Source organism: Callorhinus ursinus, unplaced genomic scaffold, assembly GCF_003265705.2.
Source record: "Callorhinus ursinus isolate GAN/ISIS: 27379988/994484 unplaced genomic scaffold, GSC_fseal_2.0 scaffold63, whole genome shotgun sequence".
NCBI classification, from domain to species: domain Eukaryota; kingdom Metazoa; phylum Chordata; class Mammalia; order Carnivora; family Otariidae; genus Callorhinus; species Callorhinus ursinus.
In genome coordinates this window covers 677041-693034 of record NW_027397125.1, presented here as the reverse complement: position 1 = coordinate 693034, position 15994 = coordinate 677041, and the positions used below count along the sequence as shown (strand labels likewise).

General features: G+C 39.0%; 1 protein-coding gene across 5 annotated transcripts in view; it reads left to right on the top strand.

Annotated features, from left to right (window-relative positions):
- MYO3A (myosin IIIA) overlaps window positions 1-15994 on the top strand; it is a 232002-nt gene that overhangs the window by 53264 nt on the left and 162744 nt on the right. For 4 of the 5 annotated variants that reach the window (XM_073885535.1, XM_073885536.1, XM_025891892.2 and 1 more), the window contains exons 7-9: window positions 6819-6895; window positions 9920-10065; window positions 12851-12916. In XM_073885535.1, the coding sequence (XP_073741636.1) occupies window positions 6819-6895; window positions 9920-10065; window positions 12851-12916 (289 nt within the window). Of the gene's footprint in view, window positions 1-6818; window positions 6896-9919; window positions 10079-12850; window positions 12917-15994 lie in introns of those variants that run through there. The other variant, XM_073885537.1, reaches the window with a different exon arrangement.

Here is a 15994-nt window from a genome sequence, read left to right as displayed (position 1 = left end):
TATTTGTAAGAAGTATAGTAATGTAAGTGTATTTCTCTTCTTTTTGAAAAGATTTTATTTATTTGAGAGAGAGAGAGCACAAGCAGGAGGAGCAGAGGGAGAGGGGGAGAGATAATTTCCAACAGGCTCCATGCTCAGCATGGAGCTGATGCAGGGCTCAATCCTATGACCCCGAGATCATGACCTGAGCCGAAACCAAGACTCAGTCACTTAACCGACTGAGCCACCCAGGCACCCCTGTGGCTTTCTTAATAACATTTTCTTTTCTCTAGCTTACAAATACAGTATATAATATATATGACATACAAAATATGTGGCAATTGACTGTTTATGTTATTGGTAAATTTTCCAGTCAGCAGCGGGCTATTAGTAGTTAAATTTTTGGAGAGTCAGAAATTATATACATATTTTTGACTATGTGTAGGGAGTTGGCACTCCTAGGCCCCACATTGTTCAAGGGTCAACTGTACTCAACTCTCTATAACTGAGGTCCAATACTATACATGTATACACACATACAAAGTCATACATAATCACATGACACATACAGCTCAAGGTGGGTGGTTTATCTGTTCAAAGCCAAGGATTGTACATCGAGTAGTGTGATCTTGATGTTTTTAGAGAAAGCACTACACAATCTCCATGACAAGGTATGAGCTGAGTATTAAAAAAAGGGAAAGATTAGTGCCAGGTAGACTGGAGAGAGGACAGATTTCCAGGGGAAATCACATTAGTGTGGATAAGAGTAGTGGTTGCACAGAATCACTTACCTTGTGTCATCTTTAGACTCACTGAAAGCTAAAGCTGGAGATAACCTTGAATGTCCTTTGGTATATTAAGTACAAGAATGTCAGGAGATTTTTGATATCCCCATATGCAAAACATTATGAGAATATGAATTTCCTGATGAGAAATCCATGTCTGAGCCAACCGGCGAACGCTTTCTGACTTTCTAAACATTTGCAATCTTAAATGCAAAGTCTCTGCTTAAGTGGGTCCGTATCAGGAAATTCAGCCTGACCCAACTTACTCCTTCCACCATCATCCCACACCCTTAATAAGGAGATTCTAGGTTTGGCTTTCAATAATCTCAGCTCTGCATCAGCTGGAAAGAAGGGTCTCTTTCAGGACCCACTTAGAAGCTTTCAGGTCGTTTGTGCAGCACTGGAGCTGGGAATTTGAATCCCTGAGCTCATCCTTTTTTCATCCTCATTTTGTCCAGTGACATTAGTAGAAATGAGCCAATTTCATTATATTCTTTAGTTTGACAAAATGCCCAAAGATACCACCCTGAACCATGCCTCTTATTTTTTATTTCTTTTTAAATATTCTGTTTATTTATTTGACAGGGAGAGACACAGTGAGAGAGGGAACACAAGCAGGGGGAGAGGCAGAGGGAGAAGCAAGCTTTCCCGCAGAGAAAGGGGCCCGATGTGGGGCTCGATCCCAGCACCCTGGGATCATGACCTGAGCCGAAGGCGGACGCCCAACGACTGAGCCCCCCAGGTGCCCCTGAACCATGCCTCTTATAAGTGTTTGATTAGAAGTGTGCAGTGCTGGTACTTCAGGTACCTCTTTTGCCACATCATGCCACAGCCTATCAGTGTTCTTTACTACTGGAAATAGAGCCATTAATGTCTCTGATCTAACCAGATTAGAAAGCCCGTTTCAGAAACCCCAGAACCAATTTAGAAAACTCATCTTTAAGATTCTGTTCCTCAGTACCAAAACCTGTATCAGCCAGAGTTCTCCAGAGAACTGGAATCAACAAGCTCTGGTGGGCTGGGGATGGGGGGTGGAGAGGAGATTGACTTACTTTAAGGAAATGGTTCGTGTGACTATGGAGGCTTGGTGACTCCAAAATGTGACGTTAAGCTGGCACGCTGAAGACCCAGGGAAAAGTTACAGTTTGAGTCCAAAGGTAGGCTGTTGGCAGAAGTCCTTCTTACCCGATGGAGGTCAGTCTTTGTTCTGTTAAGGCCCTTCACTTACTGACTGAGGCTTATTCACAGTATGGAGGATAATCTGCTTCACTCACAGTTAATTTCATCCAAAACACACCTTCACAGAAACATCCAGAATAATGTTTGACCAAATATCTGGATACCCTAGATGCCCAGATTAATCTTCAGACAATCTTAATTACAACCACAAAATGAGGATATTAGATGGTATAATAAATTTTATGGCCTCTTCTTGTTGAAAAAAATCTGTATTTTTAGAATTTCAATTCTCATTCCTGCAGTATTTTATTTTTAGCAAGAACAACAAAATCCCATGCCCTTCCCTTTGCCCTCTTTTAAATGTCAGGGGTTTTGCTGTATGGTTATAGCAAATCAAGTTTCCTGAGTTTGTCTGGTCTTTTGAAACCACATTGGAAACCACATATTTAATGTTTCTTCTGACTCCCTAAGGCTCTCAGAGGCCTCTTGGCATGTTTTTCTCCCTAGAAACAGGCCTTAGGCAATAGGGAACAGAGTCGCTGTACAACCATCAAACAGCCCAGGAAGCCTTGTTGGAAGGGCATGAAACAGCATGAAAATTTCAATATAATCAAAGCAAAGGGCTAAAGAATCGTTAACATACACCTCCTTAATGTTCCTGAGGCTTTGACCTTCAGTGGATCATTGTCCTCTCCTCTAGCCTGTTTTCTGTTCAACCCTCATCTCCTTCTGGCCTCCTGTTCCTTCCCAAAGCCTCTCACTAGCCCAACTTTCTGCTTTCTGCCTGGAATTTTCCAGCTTTTTAGCATCTTCTCCCTTGATATGCTTACATAACTGTTTACTTTGGTGACTTACTCCATTATTTCCTCTCTGGACAAGATGATTTTCCTAATCTTCTTTACTTCCTAGGGCTCCTGAACTCATAATTTGGATTCCTGTTGCCTTTTAAAGTAATTTATGGCAACCGTTTTTAATAGAATTTTGCATTTTTCTGCCTTCGTAGCTACTTTTCTTGTGAGAATGCATAACAAATAAAAATGCCATTTGTCCTCAGGAAACGCACTCCTCTCTCCAGCTGAAGTTTACCAAGCTGAAAATGAACATGTTAGACTTTACGACCATTAAGTGGCCTTCTAGCTCCAAAGCTATTTGGTTGTGTTGGTAAAATGATGTTGAGGCTTAAGGAAGATTGCAGACACATTCAACGCACACATGAAATTTGGCAGAGGCCTTCTTCTGTCACTCTTTCATGGTTGTGTATGTGTCTTGTTTTTAATGTGAAAATCATCCAATATTATAAGATTCAAAGTGTGAATTTTTTTTAAGATTTTATTTATTTGAGAGAGAGAGAGAAAGAGAGAGTGCAAGTGGAGGGGAGGGGCAGAGGGAGAAGGAGAAGCAGACTCCCCACTGAGTGGGGAGCCTGGTGCAATGCAGGGCTCCATCCTAGGACCCCAGGATCATAACTTGAGCCAAAGGCAGACGGCAGATGCTTAACTGACTGAGCCACCCAGGCATCCCGACTCAAGAGTTTCTTATTCTACCTAGTGGCATTGTTCCTTTTTCACTTATTTGAGACTTTCTTCTTCACCTTCTGGACTACATTTTTCTTGTTTCCATACAGTTTCTAGCTTTGCAGTGTCTTTTTGCCATACAGGAACCAGGTGTCAAGCATTCTTTCTGCAGGATCCCAAAAGCCACTAAATGATATGTGAGACGCCAAGAACATTGTAATTCATTACCCCTGCCTTCTGACCAGTGGTCTTTGAAGAGGGTATCAATACCAGGGTGCTTGCAAGGCATCATGGGGTGCAGAAAAAATATTCATATCTAATTATGACATATTCATAATACAGCTATTATTTAATCTCATCCTTTAAAATTATCCTTATGTGCTTTAGAATGCATAAATTAATATAGTAGGAAATATATAGAGAATATCTATAATATATCTGTATTGGGTATGCTTGCTCAAAAGTTTCTTCTTCTTTGGGACGTGTGATTAAAGAGTTTGGAGGCCAAATGTTGCCCTAGAAAATTCTTAATCTCACAGTAACATATAAATATTATGTAATCTCATATTAATACAAAACCTAGTGACTCTTAGACTTTGTAAACTCATTATTGACTATTACCCTTAGTAATTTGCTCTTTATATATAAAATCATTTCGGTCTTGTATTAGTTAGAGTTCCTTGGTTGTAAGCAACAGACACTAACTCTGACCAACTCAGGCAAGGATACTGAAAACGACACTGACAGCCTTAGAAAGTCAAGAGGGAGAAAGAAGCTGGGCCATCTGGCCTCCTAGGAATAGGGCTATGGCAGCCCTGGTCCTCAGGAGCAGCATCACCTGGACCCATCCTTAGAGCCCTGCCATTGGATGACTTAGCTCTAATTACCTCCTCCCTGAGTGTCCACTCCACTCAAGATTCACATTTCCAAGAAAAAGAATCTGAATGGACTACCATGGGTCACATATCACACCCTAAAAAACCTTTTTCCTGTATCTTTCCATGTATATTTATTTCCTGTGGAGTGTGGCAGGAAGGTCCATTCCAACCATCCATGGTTATAAATTCAGACACCAGGACATGACCACTTACTAAGAAATGCCAACTCTGGTGACATAATCTTTTCTTCATATTCAGAAAGAGAATAAAACTATCACATGATTACTCTAAAAGGTCATTTTCCTACCTGGAGCAAAACTTTTTATTTTTTTTATTACTTGGTTGTGTTTTTTTTTTCCTTTCCCTTTACATTTCAGTTAAATGACATTTGAATTCTTAAAATCTCTTTATGAAATTGAGACAAAAATGTTCAACAAAGATCAAGTATAAGGTAAATTTAAATAAATAAATAAATAAATAAATAAATAAATAAATAAATAAATGCCTTTAGAATAAATCTTAGTAAATTTAGAATCAGTTTTAAATTGAATTGATTTTAACATCCATTTGCAGGGCACCTGTGGGCCTCAGTTGGTTAAGCATCTGACTTCGGCTCTGGTCCTGATCTGGGAGTCCTGGGATCTGACTGCATCTGGCTCCACGCTCAGAAGAGAGTCTGCTTCTCCCTCTCCTTCTGCCCCTCCCCCTGCTCATGCTCTCTCTCTCTCTCTCAAATAAATAAAATCTTTAAAAAATACAATAAAATCCATTTACTTTTCCCACTTACATAAATAAATTACAATACTCTGATACTATAATAAAATCTGAGCTTAATCACTTCTTTTAATTTATAGAAAAAGACTGTGAAATGTTTAGATTTAAATTTAATTTTTCTGAAGGTTGAAATGCCTGGAGTAGAGGTGGAGGTAGAGGGTGTATTCTGGAGAAATGTGCTATTAAGTGATGATGCTGTTTCTTCAGATAGACTGTTAGAAAATATTTAAGGGACGGTCTTCAAGCACAGATGAGATCATCTCCCTTGAATTTGAAAAATTATTTAGTGAGGATATTTTTCTCTGTCAAATAATTAACTTTTTCAAAGACAGGATTTGAAGGCCATAGATGAAGATTCTGTTTAGGACAGGATTTATACTATACATCGGTGGAATAGGTAGGTGCAATTATGCAGTTATGAGATGCAGTTAATGTGGAATTGAAACATACTGCCTACCTCTGTGCCCAAGTATATTCCACCAATATTTGGGCATACTTCCACCACCAGAATACACTTTTGGGGCTGAATATGGCCTTTGAATTTCATGACAGATGTCAAATGCCAACTTGGAAGAATCAAATGTATCCAAATTTAAATCTTAATCAATGCCTTTGTCCTACTTGGCTTATAAGATAAATAGCCAGAGCCTAAAATAAATGTGACACCTGGGAGGTACTTTTCAAAACAGGGAAATCAGGGGGCGCCTGTGTCACTCAGTCGGTTAAGCGTGTGACTCTTGGTTTCAGCTCAGGTCATGATCCTCAGGGTCCGGAGATCAAGCCCTGCATTGGGTTCTGTGCTCAGCATGGAATCTGCTTGAGATTTTCTCCCTCTTCCTGTCCCCCTTCTCGCTTGCTCTCTTTCTAAAATAAATAAAATCTTCAAAACAGGGAAATGAGGGAGTGGAAGCCCATGGTTTGGGTGTAACCCATCAAGTTCAGAGCAGGTCAAGGGAAGAGTAACCAGGCCAGGCCTGCCTGCATGAGGAACAGGAATGTGAAATGCAAGGAGAGACTTTACTCCTAATTTTCTAAAGGGTCAATTAGGATTATATCTAACCAGGTATAATTAATGGGATGACAAAGATTGCAATTTTTGGTTATACCTCTTTATTACAGTCCCTTCTATAATCTCTCTAAAGGAAAAGAACTGATTGTATTTACATTGTTGGATTAAATAGATGCTGTTAATTTGCAGGTGTGATTTGTCCAAAGTTGATCATGTGATGGAAAATAATTTTATTCACATTCACAAGTAACCTACTATGTGCATACCACCATAGAAAAATTCTGAAATTCACCAGAATTTGGTAGTGAGCAGAGGGAGGAAGAGAGAGGGGAGGAGGCATATATCATTCGAATAACAATTACATGCCAAACTATGTAATATAGACAGTTAAAAATGTAGAAGGTCAAAAAAATAGAGATTAGTGTGATCAGGACCAGAGTAACTGTCAGGATAGGGTAATAAAACTTGAATGGGGCATTTAGGATGGAGATGTTTGGATACGAGAAATAGAAAATTAGAGGACTGTTCTATATTTTGGCTATGACGAAATCCTGACTTAGGATACTTAAATACGAAGTTCAAGTCCCATGGCAGCGTTAAGGGAACAGAATTTTAATGGTGGTTTGTAAGCAAATGTACTGCAATTGGAGTCTCTGTTCATGAGTGAGTAATGCAAGAATTGAAGTCTTGTTTCTTTCAGGTGTGTCTGCACAGCTCACCAGTACTCGGCACCATCGGAATACATCCGTAGGAACGCCATTTTGGATGGCTCCTGAGGTCAGATAGTTTTGAGGGGGACAAATGTAATATTTGATCCTTCTTGACTTTCCTTTTCATGCATACTCCATCTCCATATGTGTTTTGGAAAGGTACTAGAAGAAAATGTCAATTGTGTTGTTTTCATGCATGATTTTTGCATGTGTGAGAAGGAACGTGGGAGGTGCTCAGTATGTGGACTGTGAATGAGCATATGAATAAATGAAGGATTGAATGAATGAATCAGATGAGGTAAAGAGAAACTGCTTGCAGCCTTAATTTTCTATTAAATTTACTTTTAATTGCTTAGCATGTATTCATATTATTGATACTTAGATTCCGGTTTTACATTATAGTAGAAATATTATGAAAATCCCTAGCCTTTGTTTAAGATCAGATTTTCGCTGATTAACCTGTATCCCAGGTTCCTACATTGAGTCAGTCTTGCTTGGGGGCAACCCTCAGCTTGAACAGAATCTTTTCAAACCATTACCCTTGGGAAGCTGTGGATAAACTGCCAAAATTGCTGAGGGAAAAAGTTTTCTAGAGTCTCATCTTCTCTCCACAGCCACTGTTAATGCCTTTAATCTTTTTAATTATGTTTATCAGTAAAGAACACTTATGTTTGAAAGCTCTCTCTTCAACCTCTGGGAAACATTCTGCTATTTATTTACCGTTCTCTAGGGAGTGAAGAGAGGGAAGTGGTTCAAATACTACATTAATATTGCAACATCTTAGAATGAAATGTGTTTGGGGATTAAACCCTTGTGTGCTGTTTCTATTTTAATACTAATTCAATTAGTACTTGCAAAAAAATGAAATGTAAGTGGAATATACAACATGGAGAAAAGATACATTATCTTAAGAATCTTTTAAAAATTCCAGTGGATTCAAAAACTTTTTTTTTTTAGATTTTATTTATTTATTTGGCACACAGAGAGAGCAGAACAAACAGGGGGAAATGCAGAAGGAGAGGGAGAAGCAGACTCCCCGCTGAGCAGGGAGCCCTATATGGGGCTCAATCCCAGGACCCTGAGGTCATGACCTGAGCCCAACGAAGGCAGACACTTAACCAACTAAGCCAGCCAGGTGCCATGGATTCAAAAACTCTTTGAACACGGTGTATATCCTGGAGTAAAAATAGAAAGTGTACTCATATAAACAAAACCGAAATTGAATAAGAGACTCTCAAGTGAGAGTCTCTTCAGTTTCTTCAGTTTATATATCAGTAATATATCAATTCTGATATATTACTACTGTTTTAAAAGTTTATGAAAAAAAATTTTAAAGTGAGAAATTAATAAAATATAGGGATAATATTAAACAGTGCAGCTTATTTATGCATAGTAATAATATAAATACTATAATATATATAATTGTATCATTCCTTGATTAATATTAAATAATTAGTAGACTAGTTTTATATTTTCCATGTTATAGTAACAAAGCCATTGTTATGTGTTTAAGTTTTCTTTTAGTAAAAAAGCAATTTTGATTAGTGGATCTTGGAACCACTGTCTAAGTAAAGGAAAATATTTTGATCTATCTAAAATTTAATTACTAGAGTATTAAATGAGTTAATAATTAAAATCGATACTCCTAAATATGCAATTACCAGACCATCATTTTACTGATATGTCATTATTTATTATTAGTAAAATAGCACAAACTGGTTTTGAAAGTGCTTTTCTCCTTAACAAACCAATGGATGTTACCTAAAAGAGAAAGGTTCACTGCAGTCTTTTCAAGCTGTCAAGTAAGTATGTGTATGTTCCAGATTTTGTGCATATTATGCTTATTTTTTGCAATAAACATTTTTCCAACTTATGAATGATGGGCAGTATTTCAATAAATTTCCACTTATCTAGAATTGTTGAAGTATATATAGCTCGTGAAGGCATGGCGTATATGCCAGCTCTATGTTATTAATGACAAATCTCTTAGAATTAGAAAGTAGCAAGGCAAATAGAATTTAATATATTCTCCATAACTAATGGCATAGAATTATTTTAGTGTTTTTAGGGCCTCAGAGGCAAGATTGTTCAATTATCAGTTGAAGAGTGAAATTCTCTATTTGACATTTTTAAATTAAATTCTAGTTCAGAGGTAGCATTTGTTGGTTACATAAAGCCGTCCTTCCCAGACTGGAGTCCGTGTGTGTCAGGATGAAAGGGACAAGGGAAATAGTGACCGTGGTAGGTGACCGTATCATTTTTACAAGCCACGACACTTTGCAGAGAAAAAGGGGATGGTATTTCTAATAACTCTAGGAAAGCATAAACTAAGGATGTCTTGGGCAAATTGGAGCATAAATTCACCCAAGCGTTTGGAAAGATATTCCTAGGCCACATGTATGAAGTCATAAAATAACGAAAAAAATTGGTGGGGCAAAATACATTTTTATACTCAGGAAGACAAAAGAGACACAACAGAATAGAACATTCATATGCATGTTTTTTTATTTTTATCAACTTTATGGAGATATAATTCCTATACCATAGAATTAACTCATTTGATGTGTACAGTTTAATGACTTTTAGGTGTATGTTCACAGGGTTGTGCAACCATCATCACAGTCTAATTTTAGAGCATTTTCTTTCCCCCTAAAAGAAACTCCTTACTTGTTAACAGCCAATCCCCATCTCCTCCCAACCTGTCCTACACTAGGCAACCACTAATCTGCTTTTTGCCTATGGAATTGCCTATTCTGGACATTTCATGTAAATGGAATCATACAGTATGTGTGGCCTTTGTGTCTGGCTTCTTTCTCTTAGCGTTTACGCATGTGGTAGCATACATCAATAGTCCGTTCCTTATGATGGCTGAATAATATTCCATTGTATGTCTACACAGTATTTTGTTTATCTATCACCAGTTGATGAACATTTGGGTTGTTTCCACTTTGGGGCTATTATGACTAAAACTTCTGTGAATATTTGTCACATGAATTTTTAATATAAATCTTGGGACTTTCGTGCTTGCTTTTGCTACAGTGCTTGCTAAAATCACAAACTTCACCCTTCTTTTTTTTTCATTTTCTGCTAGGTGATTGCATGCGAACAGCAATTGGATACGACTTATGATGCCAGGTGTGACACATGGTCCCTGGGGATCACGGCCATTGAGCTAGGGGATGGAGATCCTCCACTAGCCGACCTGCATCCCATGAGAGCGCTCTTCAAAATTCCAAGGTCAGAGAACTAACATGGGGTACAGTATCTGTAGCCCATCTTTCTTCCTTCAGCTGGTGCTCATCAGGGAAATATTCAGTATATTTCAGCAAGGTGGGAGCATAGTGGCCTAGCATATCTTCTGCCTCTTCTGAAACACTGTATGTATTCAGCGGTTTCATTTCCCTGGTCTAAGTAAGAACTTTCTCTTGATACTTGCTGTGTCTTCCTTTTGCTGGGATTTGAGCTCAGAAAGCCGCGGTCCCTCCCACTCTTTATCCACTCCCAAACTTGTCAGGAAGGCCCTGGGCCCCAGTCGGTGCCCCAGTGATTGGCTTTGCCTCACTCTGTCAATCCAGTGATTTTTTTTTTTTTTTTTTTGCTACTTGCTAAGACTTCTCTTTGGAGATTTAAAATGATATTATTAATAAATTTATACACAAAATTCACTGATACAATAGCAAGGATTTGAATATGTTAATATTTGAACATATTCATATAAAACAGTAAACTTAGAATAATCTCTTTGGAGCCATGAAAGCACTTTCCTTTCTGTGTAGAGCTTTCCCCTTCATTGTATATGTTGATAAACTTTCCCCTGTCTGTCCTACTAACTAAATACTATTTTATATATGTTTTGTTTAGTTCCTAGCTCTTTTAGAAAACCGATATGAAAAGACAGCCTATTTTTATTATTCATGTGTTCTCCTTTGAGGACTGTCTGAAGGATTGTGCCTGGTACCATAGTCCCAGTGGAATGCACACCCAGGGCCTGGGGTGACAGGGGTCGAAGGCAGTGGTGGGGTGGTATGTTATATAGTCTTATTAAATTTTGTCATCCTAGTGCCTATAGCACATAGAATCATATATACAAAGCCCTCGGGGACAGTTCTCAGTTCTAAAGAAATAATGCCAATATGTGATTTCATGTCTACATGGGTTCATTTGGAATATTGGTCACATATTTAAATTAGTAGAAGACCAAAGAATTGAATGTATTTTTCATTTTATTTTTGAACTTCCTGTCTGATATATATGTTCTGAATTATAATGTCTTTGTCATCCTTTACTAACAATTTCCATGTAAATCTCAGGTCTAGCTCTTTGTAAAATATGTTGCTTGGTTGGTAAGTGGGGAAACAAGATTACAAAAAAGAAGAGACAACCTGCCCTATACCAAGTTTAAGACATTTCATTAAATTTGAGGAAAAAGAAAAAAAAATCTACATTTCCTAACTCCTCCTGTCATTCAGTCTATAAGATGAAGCACTACACTTCCTGGGCCATTTTAATTATGGTTTAAACTACCAGAGTTAGCCAGATGTTGTTATTCTTGGTGATGACACCAGATGGACAAGGGATGACACCACTGATATTTCTTATACCTGTGAGCAAGGTGCCTCTGGAAATGGCATCTTCTTCCTTCTGCCACCGGTATACCTCTAGCATGAAGGTCTTAGAACACAAACTGCAGAAATATTTAGAAAAAAAAATAAGGGATCTGAAAATCTACCATTCTAAGTGTTCTAAAATCATCAAAACTTTGTTATACTCCAAGCAAGCCAATAAATCTCTTAGAAAGGAAATTTTCAGGAGGACAAGAAACAGAGCAAGACTACTGGGGAAGAGAATTACTTCTTTTAATGTGCAAATCAGCAATCTTCAAACAGTCCTAAGAATTGTACAATGAGCTCGAGGCGTGATGTAGGGTAGATGAGTGGCTGCACTTTTCTTTAATGAGCCTATATAAACTGTACACTAATTTCATTATAAGCTATTTAAGGAGTAATACAGAAGTGAAGATGAAGTGTTTCCATCCCACTTAATGAAAACAAAGAGCTGTTAGGATTAGTGGAAAGCAGTATTTCGGCAAATTCAGCTATCATGGTTGATCAATGTTGCTTGATTACAGACTTAGATCAGCCTCATTTCCAAGGGAGGTGCCTTCGTATTCATGAACATGCCAAAGAAGAACAAGATTTGTTTGGCCTAAAAATAAAGGCAACTAATAATAAAATATTTTAAGTGGCATTCAGAGCTTTCTAGCTAATCATATTTTCCAGTTCCTTACTTTCGTAACCTTGTTTCCAGCGGCAACGGAACAATTCCTGAGGGTTCTATTCTGCCCCTGTCTGCTCCAGTGTCCCTTGTATTCTGAATGACACACCTTTCAGATCACCTCTGTGTACCCTGGATATTCCTCAGAGACTTCTGCGGGACTCAAAGTAAAAAAATAAATAAATAAATAAATAAATAAATCCCCAGTATTCGCTGTTTCTATTTTGCCAAGTATTGATGCTTCCCCCTAGGGCGCTCAGGTAAAAGCAAAAAGATTCCTTAAAAGAAAAAAAAGTATCAGAAAAATTGGGTCATAGGGGCGCCTGGGTGGCTCAGTCATTAAGCGTCTGCCTTCGGCTCAGGTCATGATCCCAGGGTCCTGGGATCGAGCCCCGCATTGGGCTCCCAGCTCCGTGGGAAGCCTGCTTCTCCCTCTCCCCCTCCCCCTGCTTGTGTTCCCTCTCTTGCTGTGTCTCTCTCTATCAAATAAATAAAATCTTTAAAAAAAAGAAAAAAAAGAAAAATTGGGTCATATATTAAGTGCTTTCCGAGAAACAAGGAGGCTGTCATTTTATATGAAGAATGCTTAATAAATAATTATCTGTCTTTGAATCGGAAAATTGTGGTCATGCTTGATTATGCCTGGCAGAACCTCTGATCACACTAATTAATGCTCTAGTCTGTCCAGCTCTGATTTTGCACCAACTGACCAATGTGCACAATCCAACCTTGATTCTTATTTTTCTAGGAATCCACCCCCCAAACTAAGACAGCCTGAAATGTGGTCAGCAGAATTCAATGACTTCATTAGCAAGTGAGTAACAATAGAGTCTTTTAAAAAAACGAAGTTTTTTGTTTCCACTTGTAACACCTGTTTAGATGCCTCTCATCCCGCTAGAACTTTGAAATGTGCCTTTTACAACACTTCTGAATCTCCTCCTTATTTCTTATCTATTGAACAGCCCCAGAGGGTATCCATTATTGTCTTCAAAACCAGCATTTGTACTGTCCTCTGAATGTTCAGTGAATCCATTATTGCTCAAATAATGATCCTTGGGGTCATGTTCATTTGCTTAAAGATAGCTATGCTTCTGAGGTTGCTTCATGGTCTACGGACACATCCTTCCATCCACCTGCCTTTTGCAAACTACGCCTTCCCATCTCCCACCTACTCACCCACCATCGGTTCAATCAGCTCTTTTTAACTCTTTGCTTATCTGCATCACTCATTCCTGTTCTCAGTCAGGGAATTTTCATTGCAGTCAGTGAATCAGATAATAGTATCGATAAAATGCTTATGTATTTGATATTCAGTGAACATTTTTAATTTGACAAATATTTGACACAAGTGCAGTGCCTCTGGGCAATCAATTGGAAGGTATGAGTCAATAATTTCTAAATATCTGCCCCACAAACCTGTTTTCACCATCTTACTATGTCTTTACCATAAATAATAATAATAATAGAAAATAAGGTAAGGGATGACCCCAGGTTGTAAATGGGAGACAGGGGACATTAAGATTACATGTGTCAGGGATGTGTAGGTGGCTCAGTCGGTTAAGCATCTCTCTTTGGATCAGGTCATGATCCCAGGGTCCTGGGATTGACCCCCACATCAGGCTCCTGGCTCAGCCGGGAGTCTGCTTCTCCTTCTCCCTCTGTTGCTCCCCCTGCTTGTGCTCTCTTGCTCTCTGTCTGTCAAATAAATAAATAAAATCTTTAAAAAGAAAAGATCACGGGGGCGCCTGGGTGGCACAGTCATTAAGCGTCTGCCTTTGGCTCAGGTCGTGATCCTAGGGTCCTGGGATCGAGCCCCGCATCGGGCTCCCTGCTCCGCGGGAAGCCTGCTTCTCCCTCTCCTGCTCCCCCTGCTTGTGTTCCCTCTCTTGCTGTGTCTCTCTCTCTCTGTCAAATAAATAAATAAAATCTTAAAAAAAAAAAAGATTACGTGTGTCAGACATTTGTCAGACACTACATCAGAAAATGTAGAAAGGGCAAAGAAAGTGGAGGAACGAGTTATATACAGACTGCAATCATTGGTTTTTCTACCAAGAATATGTGCTTATTCCCTTATTCCTATAAAGACAAGAGGCTTAGATTTAAGGGGTGTGAAAACCCGAGGATTGATAGTCCATTTTGTTCCCCAGATTTCACATGAGCATCTCTTACTGGAGTACGGACTGTGCACTACAGAATATTTGATAAAGTGCAGCCAGACTTCACACATCTCCTGGTAACTTTGGAGGGCTCCCCAAAATTAGTAATTGTGCCCCACGTCTATGGTCCTTCCACACAAATCCTCCGTTGACCTTGGTGACTTTGACACATTTCACACCGTTTCACCTAGCATTCTGCCTTGTGGGCTATCGCTTGCATTTTGTTCCTTTTCCGCTAGTAACACCTGTTTAGATGCCTCTCTTCCCAGCGAGACAGTGAATAACTGCAGGGCACCGAATATGCCTTACTTGTCCGTGCAATGCCGCTGTCCAGCAGAGTGCCTGGTACACACCAGCTATCTGATACACTTTTACTTAGATAAAAGAATTTCATATGTGACTATACTCAATCCATTGAGCAAGTGCTACAGATGTCAGAAATGGATGCGTTCTGTTAAACTAAATGATCACGAAGAGCACTTGTTCTTATGTTCAGATATCATCACCCTGATTCCTTAGCATATTTTACCATCCTCGGGAAATATGTTACCGGTTAAGCCCAGGAAAATACATTGCGAAATCATCATCCCAGGAGGAGTAACAGTACAGATTAGAAATGCCACTGCCCAAATCAAGGCGTGGACTTCTTCTTCCTCTCTCTTTTTTTTTCTTTTTCTATGTTGCCAAGTGCCAGCCCACCTCTGACCAGTTGTCTCACAAGCATAATCCTCTGAATCCCAGGGTGGGAAGGGTACTGGAAGTTGATACAGCCCAAACCATATCCAGAGCATAAATCCTTCCCGAGCACGTGCACTGAGTGGCCATCCCATCAGGATGTCCTCATCCCTAATAAAGGTGATCCTACCCAGTGCAGCCCATTCTAACTTTGAGACGACTTCTTGTGGAGAAGTTCTTCCTTATGCTGCCCTGAAATCTCTTTCTCTCTTAATTCCACAAATTGATCCTGGGTTCTTTGTCTCTTGTGACCACTGAAAACTAGTTTAATCCCTCTTCCGAATATTTGAAGACAGCTGTCATGGCTGATTACATGTCCCGATAGTTCAAATGTCCCTCCTGCAATGCTGTTTTAAGTGTTCTCATTAGCTTTATCCTTTCTCATGCTACGATCTCGTTGAAGCTACCAAGAGGTGTGGCGTGCTTTAGTGCATTTGCTCTATATAGAAACCTCCAAAAATATCCACTGATGTGGAATTTAAACATCCCCAGCACATTAGTTTAGCAGTTTTATCAAGTAGAGAGAAATAGATCAATTGAGAAGCCTTTAAAAGCATTAGGGGAGGGAAACAGAACAGTTTGTTTTAATTTTAGATAAGCTTTCAAACTGTAATGACTTTGATGCTTCATTCTTTAGCTTGCTGGCTCTTAAAGGAGCCTGCTGCGGAGACCACATTTAATCACCACTATGCCAGCACGCTTGCTGGGGCACGAGGGAGTCATGTTTAGTCGGAAGTTGGTAAGACTACATGGCATTGCTCACAGATGTGTCCACTTTCACAAACATGCATTTCATCATATTGCAGGTTAACATTCTTTAAGATGCTTTTCAGGATGCTTTTCAGGATGAACATTTGTGAGGAGCATTGCTCTCTTGCATTAACAGTAGTTTTTAGGAATAATAATAATAATGTCAAAACTCGAACTTATCTAGTCCTTTCTTTCTTTCTTTCTTTTCTTTCTTTCTTTCTTTCTTTCTTTCTTTCTTTCTTTCTTTCTTT